The sequence below is a fragment of the Chiloscyllium plagiosum genome, unplaced genomic scaffold (genome assembly GCF_037043375.1).
Source record: "Chiloscyllium plagiosum isolate Xiang-an unplaced genomic scaffold, Cpla_swu_hap1 HiC_scaffold_49, whole genome shotgun sequence".
NCBI classification, from domain to species: domain Eukaryota; kingdom Metazoa; phylum Chordata; class Chondrichthyes; order Orectolobiformes; family Hemiscylliidae; genus Chiloscyllium; species Chiloscyllium plagiosum.
Window position 1 is genome coordinate 1,299,522 of NW_028270187.1, and position 18,422 is coordinate 1,317,943.

Below are 18,422 nucleotides of genomic sequence, written 5' to 3' on the forward strand. Positions count from 1 at the left end.
CCGACCCCCTGTGTGTGTGTCCTTCCTTCCTCACCCCCGACCCCCTGTGTGTGTGTCCTTCACCCTCAGCCCCGACCCCCCTGTGTGTGTGTCCTTCACCTCAGCCCCCCCCGCCCTGTGTGTGTGTCCTTTCCTTCCTCACCCCCGACCCCTGTGTGTTCCCGACCCCTGTGTGTGTGTCCTTCCTTCCTCACCCCCGACCCCCTGTGTGTGTGTCCCCCGACCCCCTGTGTGTGTGTCCCCGACCCCTGTGTGTGGTTGTCTCCCCCCCGACCCCCTGTGTGTGTGTCCCCCCCCCGCCCCTGTGTGTGTGTCCCCCGACCCCCTGTGTGTGTGTCCCCCCGACCCCCTGTGTGTGTGTCCCCCGACCCCCTGTGTGTGTGTCCCCCGACCCCCCTGTGTGTGTGACCTTCTTCCTCCCCCGACCCCCTGTGTGTGTGTCCCCCGACCCCCTGTGTGTGTGTCCCCCCGACCCCCTGTGTGTGTGTCCTTCCTTCCTCACCCCTGACCCCCTGTGTGTGTGTCCCCCGACCCCCTGTGTGTGTGTCCCCCGACCCCCTGTGTGTGTGTCCCCGACCCCCTGTCCTTCCTTCCTCACCCCCGACCCCCCTGTGTGTGTGTCCCCGACCCCCTGTGTGTGTGTCCCCCGACCCCCTGTGTGTGTGTCCCCCGACCCCTGTGTGTGTGTCCTTCCTTCCTCACCCCGACCCCCTGTGTGTGTGTCCCCCGACCCCCTGTGTGTGTGTCCTTCCTTCCTCACCCCCGACCCCCTGTGTGTGTGTCCCCCGACCCCTGTGTGTGTGTCCCCCGACCCCCTGTGTGTGTGTCCCCCGACCCCCTGTGTGTGTGTCCCCCGACCCCCTGTGTGTGTGTCCCCCGACCCCCTGTGTGTGTGTCCTTCCTTCCTCACCCCCGACCCCTGTGTGTGTGTCCCCGACCCCCTGTGTGTGTGTCCCCCGACCCCCTGTGTGTGTGTCCCCCGACCCCCTGTGTGTGTGTCCCCCGACCCCCTGTGTGTGTGTCCCCCGACCCCCTGTGTGTGTGTCCTTCCTCCCTCACCCCCGACCCCTCCCTGTGTGTGTGTCCCTGACCCCCTGTGTGTGTGTCCCCGAGCCCCCCTGTGTGTGTGTCCTTCCTCCCTCAGCCCCGACCCCCTGTGTGTGTGTCCCCCGACCCCCTGTGTGTGTGTCCCCCGACCCCCTGTGTGTGTGTCCTTCCTCCCCCCCCCCCCCGACCCCCCTGTGTGTGTGTCCTTCCTCCCCCCCCCCCCCCGACCCCCTGTGTGTGTCCTTCACCCTCAGCCCCCCCCGACCCCCCTGTGTGTGTGTCCTTCACCCTCAGCCCCCCCGACCCCCTGTGTGTGTGTCCTTCACCCTCAGCCCCCCCGACCCCCTGTGTGTGTGTCCTTCACCCTCAGCCCCCCCCGACCCCCTGTGTGTGTGTCCTTCACCCTCAGCCCCCCCCCCCGACCCCCTGTGTGTGTGTCCTTCACCCTCTGCCCCCCCCGACCCCTGTGTGTGTGTCCTTCACCCTCAGCCCCCCCCCGACCCCCTGTGTGTGTGCCCTTCACCCTCAGCCCCCCCCCCGACCCCCTGTGTGTGTGTCCTTCACCCTCAGCCCCCCCCCCCGACCCCCTGTGTGTGTATCCTTCCTCCCTCAGCCCCCCTGACCCCCCCCTGTGTGTGTGTCCTTCCTCCCTCAGCCCCCCTGACCCCCCCTGTGTGTGTGTCCTTCCTCCCTCAGCCCCTCCCCGACCCCCCTGTGTGTGTGTCCTTCCTCCCTCACCCCCCCGACCCCCCCTGTGTGTGTATCCTTCCTCCCTCAGCCCCCCTGACCCCCCTGTGTGTGTGTCCTTCCTCCCTCACCCCCCGACCCCCCCGTGCGTGTGTCCTTCCTCCCTCAGCCCCCCCGATCCCCCTGTGTGTGTGTCCTTCCTCCCTCAGCCTCCCCCCGAACCCCCCTGTGTGTGTGTCCTTCCTCCCTCAGCCCCCCCCGACCCCCCCCCCACTGTGTGTGTGTCTCCCAACCCCCTGTGTGTGTGTCCTTCCTCCCTCAGCCCCCCCCGATCCCCACTGTGTGTGTGTCCTTCCTCCCTCAGCCCCCCCGACCCCCCCCCCACTGTGTGTGTGTCTCCCAACCCCCTGTGTGTGTGTCCTTCCTCCCTCAGCCCCCCCCGATCCCCACTGTGTGTGTCCTTCCTCCCTCAGCCCCCCCCGACCCCCCCCCACTGTGTGTGTCTCCCAACCCCCTGTGTGTGTGTCCTTCCTCCCTCAGCCCCCCCCGACCCCCCCCCCCACTGTTTGTGTGTCTCCCAACCCCCTGTGTGTGTCCTTCCTCCCTCAGCCCCCCCCCGATCCCCCCTGTGTGTGTGTCCTTCCTCCCTCAGCCCCCCCTGACCCCCCCCCACTGTTTGTGTGTCTCCCAACCCCCTGTGTGTGTCCTTCCTCCCTCAGCCCCCCCCGATCCCCCCTGTGTGTGTGTCCTTCCTCCCTCAGCCCCCCCCGACCCCCCCCCCACTGTGTGTGTGTCTCCCAACCCCCTGTGTGTGTCCTTCCTCCCTCAGCCCCCCCCCGATCCCACCTGTGTGTGTGTCCTTCCTCCCTCAGCCCCCCCGACCCCCCCCCCACTGTGTGTGTCTCCCAACCCCCTGTGTGTGTGTCCTTCCTCCCTCAGCCCCCCCCGACCCCCCCCCCACTGTTTGTGTGTCTCCCAACCCCTGTGTGTGTCCTTCCTCCCTCAGCCCCCCCCCGATCCCCCCTGTGTGTGTGTCCTTCCTCCCTCAGCCCCCCTGACCCCCCCCCCACTGTATGTGTGTCTCCCAACCCCCTGTGTGTGTGTTCCTCCTCCCTCAGCCCCCCCGACCCCCCCCCCCACTGTGTGTGTGTCTCCCAACCCCCTGTGTGTGTGTGTCCTTCCTCCCTCAGCCCCCCCCGATCCCACCTGTGTGTGTGTCCTTCCTCCCTCAGCCCCCCCCGACCCCCCCCCCACTGTGTGTGTCTCCCAACCCCCTGTGTGTGTGTCCTTCCTCCCTCAGCCCCCCCCCCGATCCCCCCTGTGTGTGTGTCCTTCCTCCCTCAGCCCCCCCCGACCCCCCCCCCACTGTTTGTGTGTCTCCCAACCCCCTGTGTGTGTGTCCTTCCCTCCTCAGCCCCCCCCCACTGTTTGTGTGTCTCCCAACCCCCTGTGTGTGTGTCCTTCCTCCCTCAGCCCCCCCCGATCCCACCTGTGTGTGTGTCCTTCCTCCCTCAGCCCCCCCCGACCCCCCCCCCACTGTGTGTGTCTCCCAACCCCCTGTGTGTGTGTCCTTCCTCCCTCAGCCCCCCCCCCGATCCCCCCTGTGTGTGTGTCCTTCCTCCCTCAGCCCCCCCCGACCCCCCCCCCACTGTTTGTGTGTCTCCCAACCCCCTGTGTGTGTGTCCTTCCTCCCTCAGCCCCCCCCCACTGTTTGTGTGTCTCCCAACCCCCTGTGTGTGTGTCCTTCCTCCCTCAGCCCCCCCCCCCGATCCCCCCTGTGTATGTGTCCTTCCTCCCTCAGCCCCCCCCGATCCCCCCTGTGTGTGTCCTTCCTCCCTCAGCCCCCCCTGACCCCCCCCCCCCCCCACTGTATGTGTGTCTCCCAACCCCCTGTGTGTGTGTCCTTCCTCCCTCAGCCCCAGCCTGACCCCCTGCTCTCTGTCTCTGTGTCCCTGGCAGACATCACCACGGAATTGGCGTTCCTCAGCCGGGAGTTGAAGTCTGAGCCGTGTGTGGCCCATGCTCTCGCTCTGCGCGCCGCCTGGGCCCTGTGCAACTACCATCGCTTCTTCCGGTTGTACCGGGAGGCCCCGAACATGTCCGCCCGCTTGGTCGCCAAGTTCGTGGAGAGGGAGAGGAAGCACGCTCTCAAGGCTATGCTGAAAACGTACGTCCTTCGCCGCGGGGCGGGTGGGGGAGCAACGGTGGGGAGGGGGTTGCCGTGAGGGAGAGGGGAGGGAGAATCCCGAATGAGGGGAGGTGATGGGGGAAAGGGGGTCATCTCAATCGAGAGGGAGGGGCCATCCTGGTAGTGGCGAGTCCGAATGGAAATGGCAGCAATTTGGGGCTGAGAGGGTACGGTCCCGGTGGAGGGGCTAGCGAGGGTGCGGTGGGATCCCTGCGGGGAGGGGGGGTGGGGGTCATGGGGGGGGGGGGGGGGGGGGGATCCTGGCGGGTAGCGGGGGTGTGAGATGCCGGTACAAAGGGAGGGGATGGAGCGGGGGGGGGGGGGTGGGATCCCAGCGGGAAGGGAGCGGGTAGCGGCGGGGGGTGGGATCCCAGGGGGACGGGGAGGGCGGAGCGAGGGGGTGTGGGATCCTGGTGGGTGGGGAGGAAGTGGGTGGGGTTTCTGGGTGAGTTGCGGCCGTTTGGAGGAGAGAGAGAGAGAGGAGATCCCTGTGCTCGCTGCTGTGGCCTGGCAGCTCCCTGGTCTGCACTGTTCTGGGTAAGTGTGCTCACATCTCCCCCCTGTCAGTGTGACAGACCACACACCCAGAGCCTCCTCTCCTTCCATACTGCCTGATGGATTACTGACTGGCTGCTACCCAGTGGGTACCGTACACCTGGTCTGGAAAGGCAAGGCTCTGCCAAGGTCACCCGGTCTTCAGTGGGACCATTGCAGTTTCTCTCTGAGTGACTTACTGTTTCTGGCTGTGTGGGGCAGTTTCTCTGTCTGAGTGTGATTGTGTCTGTCTGTCTCCGCCACAGTGCGACTGTACCTGTCTGCCTGCCTGACTGTGACTGTGCCTGTCTGCCTGCCTCAGTGTGAATGTGCCTGTCTGTCTGTCTGCTTGAGAGTGACTGTACCTGTCTGCCTGCCTCAGTGCGACTGTGCCTGCCTGTCTGCCTGCCTGAGAGTGACTGTGCCTGTCTGTCTGCCTGCCTGAGAGTGACTGTACCTGTCTGCCTGCCTCAGTGCGACTGTGCCTGCCTGAGAGTGACTGTGTCTGCCTGCCTGAGAGTGACTGTGCCTGCCTGCCTGAGAGTGACAGTGACTGTGCCTGCCTGCCTGAGAGTGACTGTGCCTGTCTGCCTGCCTGAGAGTGACTGTGCCTGTCTGCCTGCCTGCCTGAGAGTGACTGTGCCTGACTGTCTGCCTGCCTGAGAGTGACTGTGCCTGTCTGCCTGCCTGCCTGAGAGTGACTGTGCCTGTCTGCCTGCCTGAGAGTGACTGTGCCTGTCTGTCTGCTGCCTGAGAGTGACTGTTCCTGTCTGCCTGCCTCAGTGCGACTGTGCCTGTCTGCCTGCCAGAGAGTGACTGTGCCTGTCTGTCTGCCTGCCTGAGAATGACTGTGCCTGTCTGTCTGCCTGCCTCAGTGCGACTGTGCCTGTCTGTCTGCCTGCCTCAGTGCGACTGTGCCTGTCTGTCTCCCTGCCTGAGAGTGACTGTGCCTGTCTGTCTGCCTGCCTGAGAATGACTGTGCCTGTCTGTCTGCCTGCCTCAGTGCGACTGTGCCTGTCTGTCTGCCTGCCTGAGAGTGACTGTACCTGTCTGCCTGCCTCAGTGCGACTGTGCCTGCCTGCCTGAGAGTGACTGTGCCTGCCTGCCTGAGAGTGACTGTGCCTGTCTGTCTGCCTGCCTGAAAGTGACTGTGCCTGTCTGTCTGCCTGCCCGAGAGTGACTGTGCCTGCCTGCCTGAGAGTGACAGTGACTGTGCCTGCCTGCCTGAGAGTGACTGTGCCTGTCTGTCTGCCTGCCTGTGAGTGACTGTGCCTGTCTGTCTGCCTGCCTGAGAGTGACTGTACCTGTCTGCCTGCCTGCCTGAGAGTGACTGTGCCTGTCTGCCTGCCTGAGAGTGACTGTGCCTGTCTGTCTGCTGCCTGAGAGTGACTGTACCTGTCTGCCTGCCTCAGTGCGACTGTGCCTGCCTGCCTGTCTGCCTGAGAGTGACTGTGCCTGTCTGTCTGCCTGCCTGAGAATGACTGTGCCTGTCTGTCTGCCTGCCTGAGAATGACTGTGCCTGTCTGTCTGCCTGCCTGAGAGTGACTGTGCCTGTCTGCCTGCCTGCCTGAGAATGACTGTGCCTGCCTGCCTGCCTGCCTGAGAATGACTGTGCCTGTCTGTCTGCCTGCCTGAGAATGACTGTGCCTGTCTGTCTGCCTGCCTGAGAGTGACTGTGCCGGTCTGTCTGCCTGCCACAGTGCGACTGTGCCTGTCTGCCTGCCTGCCTGAGAGTGACTGTACCTGTCTGCCTGCCTCAGTGCGACTGTGCCTGTCTGCCTGCCTGCCTGAGAGTGACTGTACCTGTCTGCCTGCCTGCCTGAGAGTGACTGTGCCTGCCTGAGAGTGACTGTGCCTGCCTGTCTGCCTGCCTGAGAGTGACTGTGCCTGCCTGTCTGCCTGCCTGAGAGTGACTGTGCCTGTCTGTCTGCCTGCCTGAAAGTGACTGTGCCTGTCTGTCTGCCTGCCCGAGAGTGACTGTGCCTGCCTGCCTGAGAGTGACAGTGACTGTGCCTGCCTGCCTGAGAGTGACAGTGACTGACTGCCTGCCTGTGAGTGACTGTGACTGACTGCCTGCCTGTGAGTGACTGTGCCTGTCTGTCTGCCTGCCTGTGAGTGACTGTGCCTGTCTGTCTGCCTGCCTGTGAGTGACTGTGCCTGTCTGTCTGCCTGCCTGTGAGTGACTGTGCCTGTCTGTCTGCCTGCCTGAGAGTGACTGTACCTGTCTGTCTGCCTGCCTGAGAGTCACTGTGCCTGTCTGCCTGCCTCAGTGCGACTGTGCCTGTCTGTCTGCCTGCCTGAGAGTGACTGTACCTGTCTGCCTGCCTCAGTGCGACTGTGCCTGCCTGCCTGAGAGTGACTGTGCCTGCCTGCCTGAGAGTGACTGTGCCTGCCTGCCTGAGAGTGACTGTGCCTGTCTGTCTGCCTGCCCGAGAGTGACTGTGCCTGCCTGCCTGAGAGTGACAGTGACTGTGCCTGCCTGCCTGAGAGTGCCAGTGCCTGTCTGCCTGCCTGAGAGTGACTGTGCCTGTCTGTCTGCCTGCCTGAGAGTGACTGTGCCTGTCTGTCTGCCTGCCTGAGAGTGACTGTACCTGTCTGCCTGCCTGCCTGAGAGTGACTGTGCCTGTCTGCCTGCCTGAGAGTGACTGTGCCTGTCTGTCTGCTGCCTGAGAGTGACTGTACCTGTCTGCCTGCCTCAGTGCGACTGTGCCTGCCTGTCTGCCTGCCTGAGAGTGACTGTGCCTGTCTGTCTGCCTGCCTGAGAATGACTGTGCCTGTCTGTCTGCCTGCCTGAGTGCGACTGTGCCTGTCTGTCTGCCTGCCTGAGTGCGACTGTGCCTGTCTGTCTGCCTGCCTCAGTGCGACTGTGCCTGTCTGTCTGCCTGCCTCAGTGCGACTGTGCCTGTCTGTCTGCCTGCCTGAGAGTGACTGTGCCTGTCTGTCTGCCTGCCTGAGAGTGACTGTGCCTGTCTGTCTGCCTGCCTGAGAGTGACTGTGCCTGCCTGAGAATGACTGTGCCTGTCTGTCTGCCTGCCTCAGTGCGACTGTGCCTGTCTGCCTGCCTGAGAGTGACTGTGCCTGTCTGCCTGCCTGAGAGTGACTGTGCCTGTCTGTCTGCTGCCTGAGAGTGACTGTGCCTGTCTGCCTGCCTGAGAGTGACTGTGCCTGCCTGCCTGAGAGTGACTGTGCCTGTCTGCCTGCCTGCCTCAGTGCGACTGTGCCTGTCTGCTTGCCTGAGAGCGACTGTGATTGTCTGCCTGCCCGAGAGCGACCGTTCTTATCTGTCTGCCTGCCTGAGAGCGACTGTGACTGTCTGCCTGCCTGAGAGAGGCTGTTCCTGTCTGTTTGTCTGCCTTAGAGCGACTGTACCTGTCTGTCTGCCCGAGAGCGACTGTGCCTGTTTGTTTCTCTGCCTGAGAGCAACTGTTCCTGCCTGTCCCTTTGCCTGAGAGCGACTGTTCCTGCCTGTCCCTTTGCCTGAGAGCGACTGTTCCTGCCTGTCCCTTTGCCTGAGAGCGACTGTTCATGCCTGTCCCTTTGCCTGAGAGCAACTGTTCCTGTCTGTATGTCTGCCCGAGAGCGACTGTGCCTGTCTGTCTCTCTGGCTGAGAGTGATTGCCTGTCTTTCTCTCTGCCTGAGAGTGACTGTGCCTGTCTGTCCCTTTGCCTGAGAGCGATTGTTCCTGTCTGTCCCTTTGCCTGAGAGCGATTGTTCCTGTCTGTCCCTTTGCCTGAGAGCGACTGTTCCTGCCTGTCCCTTTGCCTGAGAGCGACTGTTCCTGCCTGTCCCTTTGCCTGAGAGCGACTGTTCCTGTCTGTCTGTTTGCCTGAGAGCGACTGTTCCTGTCTGTCTGTTTGTCTGCCTGAGAGCGACTGTACTTGTCTCTCTGCCTGAGAGTGACTCTGCCTGTCTGTCCCTTTGCCTGAGAGGGACTGTGCCTGTCTGTCCCTTTGCCTGAGAGCGCCTGTGCCTGTCTGTCTACCTGCCCGAGAGCGGCTGTGCCTGTCTGTCTCTCTGCCCGAGAGCGGCTGTGCCTGTCTGTCTCTCTGCCCGAGAGCGGCTGTGCCTGTCTGTCTCTCTACCAGAGAGCGGCTGTGCCTGTCTGTCCCTTTGCCTAAGAGCGCCTGTGCCTGTCTGTCTCTCTGCCCGAGAGCGGCTGTGCCTGTCTGTCTCTCTGCCCGAGAGCGGCTGTGCCCGTCTGTCTCTCTGCCCGAGAGCGGCTGTGCCTGTCTGTCTCTCTGCCCGAGAGCGGCTGTGCCCGTCTGTCTCTCGGCCCGAGAGCGGCTGTGCCTGTCTGTCTCCCTGCCCGAGAGCGGCTGTGCCCGTCTGTCTCTCTGCCCGAGAGCGGCTGTGCCCGTCTGTCTCTCGGCCCGAGAGCGGCTGTGCCTGTCTCTCTCTCTGCCCGTGAGCGGCTGTGCCTGTCTGTCTCTCTGCCCGAGAGCGGCTGTGCCTGTCTGTCTCTCTGCCCGAGAGCGGCTGTGCCTGTCTGTCTCTCTGCCCGAGAGCGGCTGTGCCTGTCTGTCTCTCTGCCCGAGAGCGGCTGTGCCTGTCTGTCTCTCTGCCCGAGAGCGACTGTGCCTGTCTGTCTCCCTGCCCGAGAGCGGCTGTGCCTGTCTGTCTCTCTGCCCGAGAGCGGCTGTGCCTGTCTGTCTCTCTGCCCGAGAGCGGCTGTGCCTGTCTGTCTCTCTGCCCGAGAGCGGCTGTGCCTGTCTGTCTCTCTGCCCGAGAGCGGCTGTGCCTGTCTGTCTCTCTGCCCGAGAGCGGCTGTGCCTGTCTGTCTCTCTGCCCGAGAGCGGCTGTGCCTGTCTGTCTCTCTGCCCGAGAGCGGCTGTGCCTGTCTGTCTCCCTGCCCGAGAGCGGCTGTGCCTGTCTGTCTCCCTGCCCGAGAGCGGCTGTGCCCGTCTGTCTCTCTGCCCGAGAGCGGCTGTGCCCGTCTGTCTCTCTGCCCGAGAGCGGCTGTGCCCGTCTGTCTCTCGGCCCGAGAGCGGCTGTGCCCGTCTCTCTCTCGGCCCGAGAGCGGCTGTGCCTGTCTCTCTCTCGGCCCGAGAGCGGCTGTGCCTGTCTCTCTCTCTGCCCGAGAGCGGCTGTGCCTGTCTGTCTCTCTGCCCGAGAGCGGCTGTGCCTGTCTGTCTCCCTGCCCGAGAGCGGCTGTGTCTGTCTGTCTCTCTGCCCGAGAGCGGCTGTGCCTGTCTGTCTCTCTGCCCGAGAGCGGCTGTGCCTGTCTCCCTGCCAGAGAGCGGCTGTGTCTGTCTGTCTCTGCCCGAGAGCGGCTGTGCCTGTCTGTCTCTCTGCCCGAGAGCGGCTGTGCCTGTCTGTCTCTCTGCCCGAGAGCGGCTGTGCCCGTCTCTCTCTGTGCCAGAGAGCGGCTGTGCCCGTCTCTCTCTCTCTCTGCCAGAGAGCGGCTGTGCCCGTCTTTCTCTCTGCCCGAGAGCGGCTGTGCCTGTCTGTCTCTCTGCCCGAGAGCGGCTGTGCCTGTCTGTCTCTCTGCCCGAGAGCGGCTGTGCCTGTCTGTCTCTCTGCCCGAGAGCGGCTGTGCCCGTCTCTCTCTGTGCCAGAGAGCGGCTGTGTCCGTCTCTCTCTCTCTCTGCCAGAGAGCGGCTGTGCCCGTCTTTCTCTCTGCCTGAGTGCGGCTGTGCCTGTCTCTCTCCCCTTGAGTGACTGTGCCTGTCTCTCTGCCCGAGAGCGGCTGTGCCTGTCTGTCTCTCTGCCCGAGAGAGACTGTGCCTGTCTCTCTGCCCGAGAGCGGCTGTGCCTGTCTGTCTCTCTGCCCGAGAGCGGCTGTGCCTGTCTGTCTCTCTGCCCGAGAGCGGCTGTGCCCGTCTCTCTCTGTGCCAGAGAGCAGCTGTGCCCGTCTCTCTCTCTCTCTCTGCCCGAGAGCGGCTGTGCCCGTCTTTCTCTCTGCCCGAGAGCGGCTGTGCCTGTCTCTCTGCCCGAGAGCGGCTGTGCCTGTCTGTCTCTCTGCCCGAGAGAGACTGTGCCTGTCTGTCTCTCTGCCCGAGAGCGGCTGTGCCTGTCTGTCTCTCTGCCCGAGAGCGGCTGTGCCTGTCTGTCTCTCTGCCCGAGAGCGGCTGTGCCTGTCTGTCTCTCTGCCCGAGAGCGGCTGTGCCTGTCTGTCTCTCTGCCCGAGAGCGGCTGTGCCTGTCTGTCTCTCTGCCCGAGAGCGGCTGTGTCTGTCTGTCTCTCTGCCTGAGAGCGGCTGTGCCTGTCTGTCTCTCTGCCCGAGAGCGGCTGTGCCTGCCTGTCTCTCTGCCCGAGAGCAGCTGTGCCTGCCTGTCTCTCTGCCCGAGAGCGGCTGTGCCTGTCTGTCTCTCTGCCCGAGAGCGGCTGTGCCTGTCTGTCTCTCTGCCCGAGAGCGGCTGTGCCTGTCTTGCCTCCCTGCCCGAGAGCGGCTGTGCCTGTCTGTCTCTCTGCCCGAGAGCGGCTGTGCCTGTCTGTCTCTCTGCCCGAGAGCGGCTGTGCCTGTCTGTCTCTCTGCCCGAGAGCGGCTGTGCCTGTCTCCCTGCCCGAGAGCGGCTGTGCCTGTCTGTCCCTTTGTCTGAGAGCGGCTGTGCCTGTCTATCTCTCTGCCCGAGAGCGGCTGTGCCTGTCTCTCTGCCCGAGAGAGCTGTGCCTGTCTATCTGCCCGAGAGCAACTGTGCCTGTCTCTCTGCCAGAGAGCAACTGTGCCTGTCTGTCTCTCTGCCTGAGAGCGGCTGTGCCTGTCTGTCTGTCTGCCAGCGAGCGGCTGTGCCTGTCTCTCTCTCTGCCCGAGAGCGGCTGTGCCTGTCTCTCTGCCCGAGAGCGGCTGTGCCTGTCTCTCTGCCCGAGAGCGGCTGTGCCTGTCTCTCTGCCCGAGAGCAGCTGTGCCTGTCTCTCTGCCCGAGAGCGGCTGTGCCTGTCTCTCTCTCTCTCTCTGCCCGAGAGCGGCTGTGCCCGTCTCTCTCTCTCTGCCCGTGAGCGACTGTGCCCGTCTCTCTCTCTGCCCGAGAGCGGCTGTGCCCGTCTTTCTCTCTGCCCGAGAGCGGCTGTGCCCGTCTGTCTCTCTGCCCGAGAGCGGCTGTGCCCGTCTGTCTCTCTGCCCGAGAGCGGCTGTGCCCGTCTGTCTCTCTGCCCGAGAGCGACTGTGCCCGTCTGTCTCTCTGCCCGAGAGCGACTGTGCCCGCCTGTCTCTCTGTCTCAGATCGAATGTGCCCGTCTGTCTCTCTGTCTCAGATCGACTGTGCCTGTCTTTCTGCCAGAGAGCGCCTGTGCCCGTCTTTCTCTCTGCCAGAGAGCGCCTGTGCCCGTCTTTCTCTCTGCCAGAGAGCAGCTGTGCCCGTCTTTCTCTCTGCCAGAGAGCGGCTGTGCCCGTCTTTCTCTCTGCCAGAGAGCGGCTGTGCCCGTCTTTCTCTCTGCCCGAGAGCGGCTGTGCCTGTCTGTCTCTCTGCCCGAGAGCGGCTGTGCCTGTCTGTCTCTCTGCCCGAGAGCGGCTGTGCCTGTCTGTCTCTCTGCCCGAGAGCGGCTGTGCCTGTCTGTCTCTCTGCCCGAGAGCGGCTGTGCCTGTCTTGCCTCCCTGCCCGAGAGCGGCTGTGCCTGTCTGTCTCTCTGCCCGAGAGCGGCTGTGCCTGTCTGTCTCTCTGCCCGAGAGCGGCTGTGCCTGTCTCCCTGCCCGAGAGCGGCTGTGCCTGTCTGTCCCTTTGTCTGAGAGCGGCTGTGCCTGTCTATCTCTCTGCCCGAGAGCGGCTGTGCCTGTCTCTCTGCCCGAGAGAGCTGTGCCTGTCTATCTGCCCGAGAGCAACTGTGCCTGTCTCTCTGCCAGAGAGCAACTGTGCCTGTCTGTCTCTCTGCCTGAGAGCGGCTGTGCCTGTCTGTCTGTCTGCCAGCGAGCGGCTGTGCCTGTCTCTCTCTCTGCCCGAGAGCGGCTGTGCCTGTCTCTCTGCCCGAGAGCGGCTGTGCCTGTCTCTCTGCCCGAGAGCAGCTGTGCCTGTCTCTCTGCCCGAGAGCGGCTGTGCCTGTCTCTCTCTCTCTCTCTGCCCGAGAGCGGCTGTGCCCGTCTCTCTCTCTCTGCCCGAGAGCGGCTGTGCCCGTCTTTCTCTCTGCCCGAGAGCGGCTGTGCCCGTCTTTCTCTCTGCCCGAGAGCGGCTGTGCCCGTCTGTCTCTCTGCCCGAGAGCGGCTGTGCCCGTCTGTCTCTCTGCCCGAGAGCGACTGTGCCCGTCTGTCTCTCTGCCCGAGAGCGACTGTGCCCGCCTGTCTCTCTGTCTCAGATCGAATGTGCCCGTCTGTCTCTCTGTCTCAGATCGACTGTGCCTGTCTTTCTGCCAGAGAGCGCCTGTGCCCGTCTTTCTCTCTGCCAGAGAGCGCCTGTGCCCGTCTTTCTCTCTGCCAGAGAGCAGCTGTGCCCGTCTTTCTCTCTGCCAGAGAGCGGCTGTGCCCGTCTTTCTCTCTGCCAGAGAGCGGCTGTGCCCGTCTTTCTCTCTGCCCGAGAGCGGCTGTGCCCGTCTTTCTCGCTGCCCGAGAGCGGCTGTAGCGGCCTGTCTGTCTCTCTGCCTCAGATCGACTGTGCCTGTCTGCCTGCTTGAGAGCGACTGTGTCTGTCTTTCTCTCTGCCCGAGAGCGACTGTGCCTGTCTTTCTTTCTGCCCGAGTGCGGCTGTGCCTGTCTTTCTCTCTGCCCGAGAGAGACTGTGCCTGTTTGTCTCTCTGCCCGAGAGCGGCTGTGCCTGTCTTTCTCTCTACCAGAGAGCGGCTGTGCCTGTCTTTCTCTCTACCAGAGAGCGGCTGTGCCTGTCTTTCTCTCCACCAGAGAGCGGCTGTGCCTGTCTTTCTCTCCACCAGAGAGCGGCTGTGCCTGTCTTTCTCTCCACCAGAGAGCGGCTGTGCCTGTCTGTCTCTCTGCCCGAGAGCGGCTGTGCCTGTCTTTCTCTCTGCCCGAGAGCGGCTGTGCCTGTCTTTCTCTCTGCCCGAGAGCGGCTGTGCCTGTCTTTCTCTCTGCCCGAGAGCGGCTGTGCCTGTCTTTCTCTCTGCCCGAGAGCGGCTGTGCCTGTCTTTCTCTCTGCCCGAGAGCGGCTGTGCCTGTCTTTCTCTCTGCCCGAGAGCGGCTGTGCCTGTCTTTCTCTCTGCCCGAGAGCGGCTGTGCCTGTCTTTCTCTCTGCCCGAGAGCGGCTGTGCCTGTCTTTCTCTCTGCCCGAGAGCGGCTGTGCCTGTCTTTCTCTATGCCCGAGAGCGGCTGTGCCTGTCTTTCTCTCTGCCCGAGAGCGGCTGTGCCTGTCTTTCTCTCTGCCCGAGAGCGACTGTGCCTGTCTCTCTGCCCGAGAGCGGCTGTGCCCGTCTCTCTGCCCGAGAGCGGCTGTGCCCGTCTCTCTGCCCGAGAGCGGCTGTGCCCGTCTCTCTGCCCGAGAGCGGCTGTGCCCGTCTCTCTGCCCGAGAGCGGCTGTGCCCGTCTCTCTGCCCGAGAGCGGCTGTGCCCGTCTCTCTGCCCGAGAGCGGCTGTGCCCGTCTCTCTGCCCGAGAGCGGCTGTGTCTGCCTCTCTCGCTGCCCGAGAGCGACTATGCCTGCCTGTCTCTCTCTGCCCAAGATCGACTGTGCCTGCCTGTCTCTCTCTGCCCGAGATCGACTGTGCCTGATCTCTCTCTCTGCCCGAGAGCGACTGCGCGTCTGCCCGAGAGCGACTGCGCCTGTCTGTCCGCCTGTCCGAGAATGACTGCACCTGTCTGCGCCTGACAAGCGATGGTTCCTGTCTGTCTGTGTGAGTGGCTGTGCCTGTCTGTCTATCTGCCTGAGAACGACTGTGGCTGTTTGTCTCTCTCTGCCTTAGAGCGACTGTGCCTGTGTCGCTCTCTGCCCGAGAGCGACTGTACCTGCCTCTCTGCCAGCCTGAGAGTGTGTCTGTCTCTCTGTCTCTGTGCATCTGAGCCAAATCTGTGTGTCTGTCTGAGAGTGACTGCGCCTGTCTGTCTCTCTGCCCAAGAGCGACTTCGCCTGTCTATCTGCCTGTCCGAGAGCGACTGTGCCTGTCTGTCTCTCTGCTCGTGAGCGACATTGCCTGCCTCTGCCAGCCTGAGAGTGACTGTATCTGTCTGTCTGTCTGTCTCTCTCATCTGCCTGAGAGTGACTGTGTCTGTCTCTCTGCCTCTGAGCAATTGCGCCTGTGTGTCTGCCCGAGAGTGACTGCGCCTGTCTGTCTCTCTGTCTGTGAGTGGCAGTTTCTGTTTCTCTCAACGGTGGTTTCTGTATCTTTTGAGTGGCTGTTCGTGCTTCTTGGAGTTTCTGTTTTTCCCTTTGAGTGACAGATGTGGTTTCTGTCTCTGTGAGTGACGGTTTCTGTTTCTCTCCCTGTGTGTGTTCGCAAATACTGTGTGCATTGGTGTATGCACATGGGCTCCATGTGCCCTCATGTCTAGGATGGTGATGGAACCAGGGTTCCTACCCCTACTGCCCATCTCTTTATCGTTTATGTTTTGCGTGCCGGTTATGTCGATGCGTCCGTTTCCATTGTCTCTTGCTAACCTGTTTTTTTGCCCACGTTTCTCTTTCCTCTTGCTCTCTCTCTCTCTCTCTCTCTCTCCTGCCATCTAGTTACCGGCCAGCATTGCCCGTCTCCTACGTGCAGTCCGAACTGGCCTTCGAAAGCGAGGAGGAGTGTCAAGGGTTCCTGAGCTCACTGGCTCTCACCTTTCTCGGATCCGATAGCACCAAGATTGACTGCAAGCAGAGCGCCTTGCAGACGGCGAATTTCTGACCCTCTCCCGGCCTGTGTCTGACGCTGGGATGGGCTGGGGTGGGGAGGTCGAGGTGGTGATGTCAGAGTCTACCCGAGCCATCCCTCTCCGACAATCCGCCAAACTCTCCTCCGACGTCCCGTCTCCTTGCCTCTCCACCCCCGTCCTCTGCGCTCGCCCCATCTTCCTGATATTTAACGTCCCTCTCCCCCCCCCACCCCCAACTCCCCGTTTGTGGATATCGCTTGTCGGGGGCACGAGTTTCTGTTTTTTTTTTTCCCCCTCGTTTCTGGTTTTGTTAATCTTCCCCCGTTTGGGGGTGGGGGGGGCAGGGGCTTGTGGTTATGTTGGCGTAGAAGGTGGGAGGAGAAGGGGAGGTGGGGGAGCAGAAGGTGAACGTGTTGTGTGACTCCCATCCCGCTCCACTCAGTCCTGGAATCGCGCCTCCCTCTCTCGGGCGTTTCCTCCGCCCGCTTCCCCTCTTGAGTCTGTGGCCCTCCTTCCCCAGGAAGAGAAATGGGGGGTGGTGATCGTGTCCCAGTATTTCTGCCTCCCCGGTCGAGGGGTTTCCGGAATGCTCAGCCTTCAACCCGGGCTCACTCTGGCCAAATCTCGGGAATGTGAAGAAATTGTGGCTTTCGTTGGGGATTGGGGGGAGGAGGGGGTTGGTGTGGAGTGTGCTGGTGTGTGGAGAATTAATCCTGTGTACATAATGTCTGTGTATATTTATATATAGAGATAAAAGATGTGTATTTCACAACCTTTTTAACCATTTGTACAGCCCCAGACGTCCAGAAATGAACCATGTCTTCTCTCCCATTGCCCTCCGCTCCCTCTCTTTCCCTCCCCATCCCCGTCCTCATCCTCATCGTCCCTTTTGTCGTCTTATTTTTTAGCAATCAAGTCGGACTTTGTAAAAAAAAGGTTTTCTTGTATGTGTGTATATTGTTTTTTGACGTACCTGTTCACGGCGAGACGCTAACTATGTTTCAGTTTTGTTTTCTCTCTTTCTCTCTCTCTTTCTCTACCTGATCCCTCTTCTCGCTCCTCCCCTCCTACACTCTCTCTCTCTCTCTCTCTCTCTCTCTATGGCTAGCACCCAGAGAGAGCGACGTCGTGGAACGAGAAATGAAAATGGCAGAAATCCAAAACGCCGAATGAAGTTCGCAGAAAAGCAAAAGAGAGAGTGAGAAACGATCAAACCGCAGTGAGAGAGAGAGAGTGAGTGAGTGACGCCGGATGTGGAATGCAGAGGGCAAGAGAGAGAGGAGTGGGGGGGGCAGCGTTGTGTTTCGAATGAAGAGCAAAGGGTCCCAGCGATTAATAGACCCTGGCCCATCACCACCCCCCCCCACCACCGCCACCACTGGGGCCCATCCATCAACAATCCAGCGACGGTGTGAGACCGAAGGGACTTGCGTTTGTGTCGAACCCCGCTGTCGTCGGAGGATGAGTCAGTTTCTCAATTTCCTTTCCTTTTTTTCCCCCCTGTTTTTGTTTTAAAGAAGAGAAGAAATAATATATATAGATACGAGGATGTCCCATCTGTGCGTCTTGATGTCCCGGCTGCAATTGGAAGCTGGGGAAAGGTGGTCTTTGGTGGGGGTGGGGCATGGAGGAGAAGGAGAGAGATGTGGAAGAGAGGTGGGGGAGTTACAGCTGCCCGAGAAACCCCACATCCCCCCCCCCCCCACCCCCCCCACTCCCCCTCCCTGCTGCTGACTAGTCATCCCAGGTTAACCTTACACCCCCACCTTCCCCCAGCCCCCAGTTTCCAGCCTTGTTCTCCTTCCCCCCCCCGCCCTCCCCACTTCACCCGCTTGCCTCTCCTTCCCTCCCCTACAACCACTTCCAGCCAATGGATTCTGTTCCCTAACCCCGCCTCCCTCTCCTGCACTTTGGACGCTGTTTTTGTTGTTTCATTTCGACCCTCTTTCCCCCCCCCCCACCCTTTCTACCCCCCTCACCCCTCCTCCCCAACCCCGCTCCTAACCAGACTTTTTACAGAGCGAATAATGTTTTATTTTTATTTGAATTTCTGTCGCCCAGTGTCTGCAATAAAATCTTTTCACACATTTTGCTCTAATTGGCTCGTCATTCGATATCTAGGAGACTATATTCTGTGTCTAATGGCGTGCTGTCCGTGTCTCTGTCACTCTATGGAGATACAGAAACAAACACGTGATCGAACTGTCACTCTCAGGCAGAGAAACAGAAACGGTCACTCGCTGAGAGAAACAAATCGCTCAGATAGAAACAGGAACTGAAGTGAACAGAGACAAGCAAACTCAAAACTCAAGGCAGAAACTCCAACAAAGCCAGAGAGAGAAACTGAAACCGTTGCTCGCCAGCCCAGAGAAACAGAAACTCACAGAGAAACAAACTCTTCAGTCGCACCCAGGGAGGGAAACCAAAATAGTCACTCTCTGACAAACCAAGACAGAAACTGAGAGAGAAACAGAAACTCGTCAAAAGAGAAACACTCACACCAACACAGAGGATCAGACACTGTCACTCAGCAAAACCAGCAGTGTCACACTCGGAGAAAAGCCAAGAGAAGCAGACGTTCACCCACAAGACACCAAACTGTCACACTCTGAGAAGCAGAAGCTGTCACTCTCAGACATCAAGACAGAGAAATAGAACATAGAAGAATACAGCGCAGTACAGGCCCTTTGGCCCTCGATGTTGCGCCGATCCAAGCCCACCTAACCTACACTAGCCCACTATCCTCCATATGCCTATCCAATGTCCGTTTAAATGCCCATAAAGAGGGAGAGTCCACCACTGCTACTGGCAGGGCATTCCATGAACTCACGACTCGCTGAGTAAAGAACCTACCCCTAACATTTGTCCTATACCTACCCCCCCCTTAATTTAAAGCTATGCCCCCTCGTAATAGCTGACTCCATACGTGGAAAAAGGTTCTCATGGTCAACCCTTTTTCTCCAATGAAAACAGCCCCAAGTGCCTCAGCCTTTCCTAATACGATCTTCCTACCATACCAGGCAACATCCTGGGAAACCTCCTCTGCACCCGTTCCAGTGCCTCCACATCCTTCCTATAGTTTGGTGACCAAAGCTGCACACAATACTCCAGATGCGGCCGCACCAGAGACTTATACAACTGCAACATGACCTCAGAACTCTGGAACTCAATTCCTCTACCAATAAAAGCCAGTACGCCATATGCCTTCTTCACCGCACTATTTACCTGGGTGGCAGCTTTCAGAGATCTGTGTACATGGACACCAAGATCCCTCTGCTCATCCACACTACCAAGTATCCG

General features: G+C 61.3%; 1 protein-coding gene across 1 annotated transcript in view; it reads left to right on the forward strand.

The window, feature by feature from the left end:
• Nucleotides 1–17,209, forward strand: part of leng8 (leukocyte receptor cluster (LRC) member 8) — a 23,949-nt gene extending 6,740 nt beyond the window's left edge. The window contains exons 2-3 of the mRNA XM_087984591.1: nucleotides 3,694–3,901; nucleotides 14,992–17,209. Coding sequence (XP_087840717.1) covers nucleotides 3,694–3,901; nucleotides 14,992–15,154 — 371 coding nt within the window. The 3' untranslated portion in view covers nucleotides 15,155–17,209. The remainder of the gene's footprint in view (nucleotides 1–3,693; nucleotides 3,902–14,991) is intronic.
• Nucleotides 17,210–18,422: the final 1,213 nt, after the last annotated feature.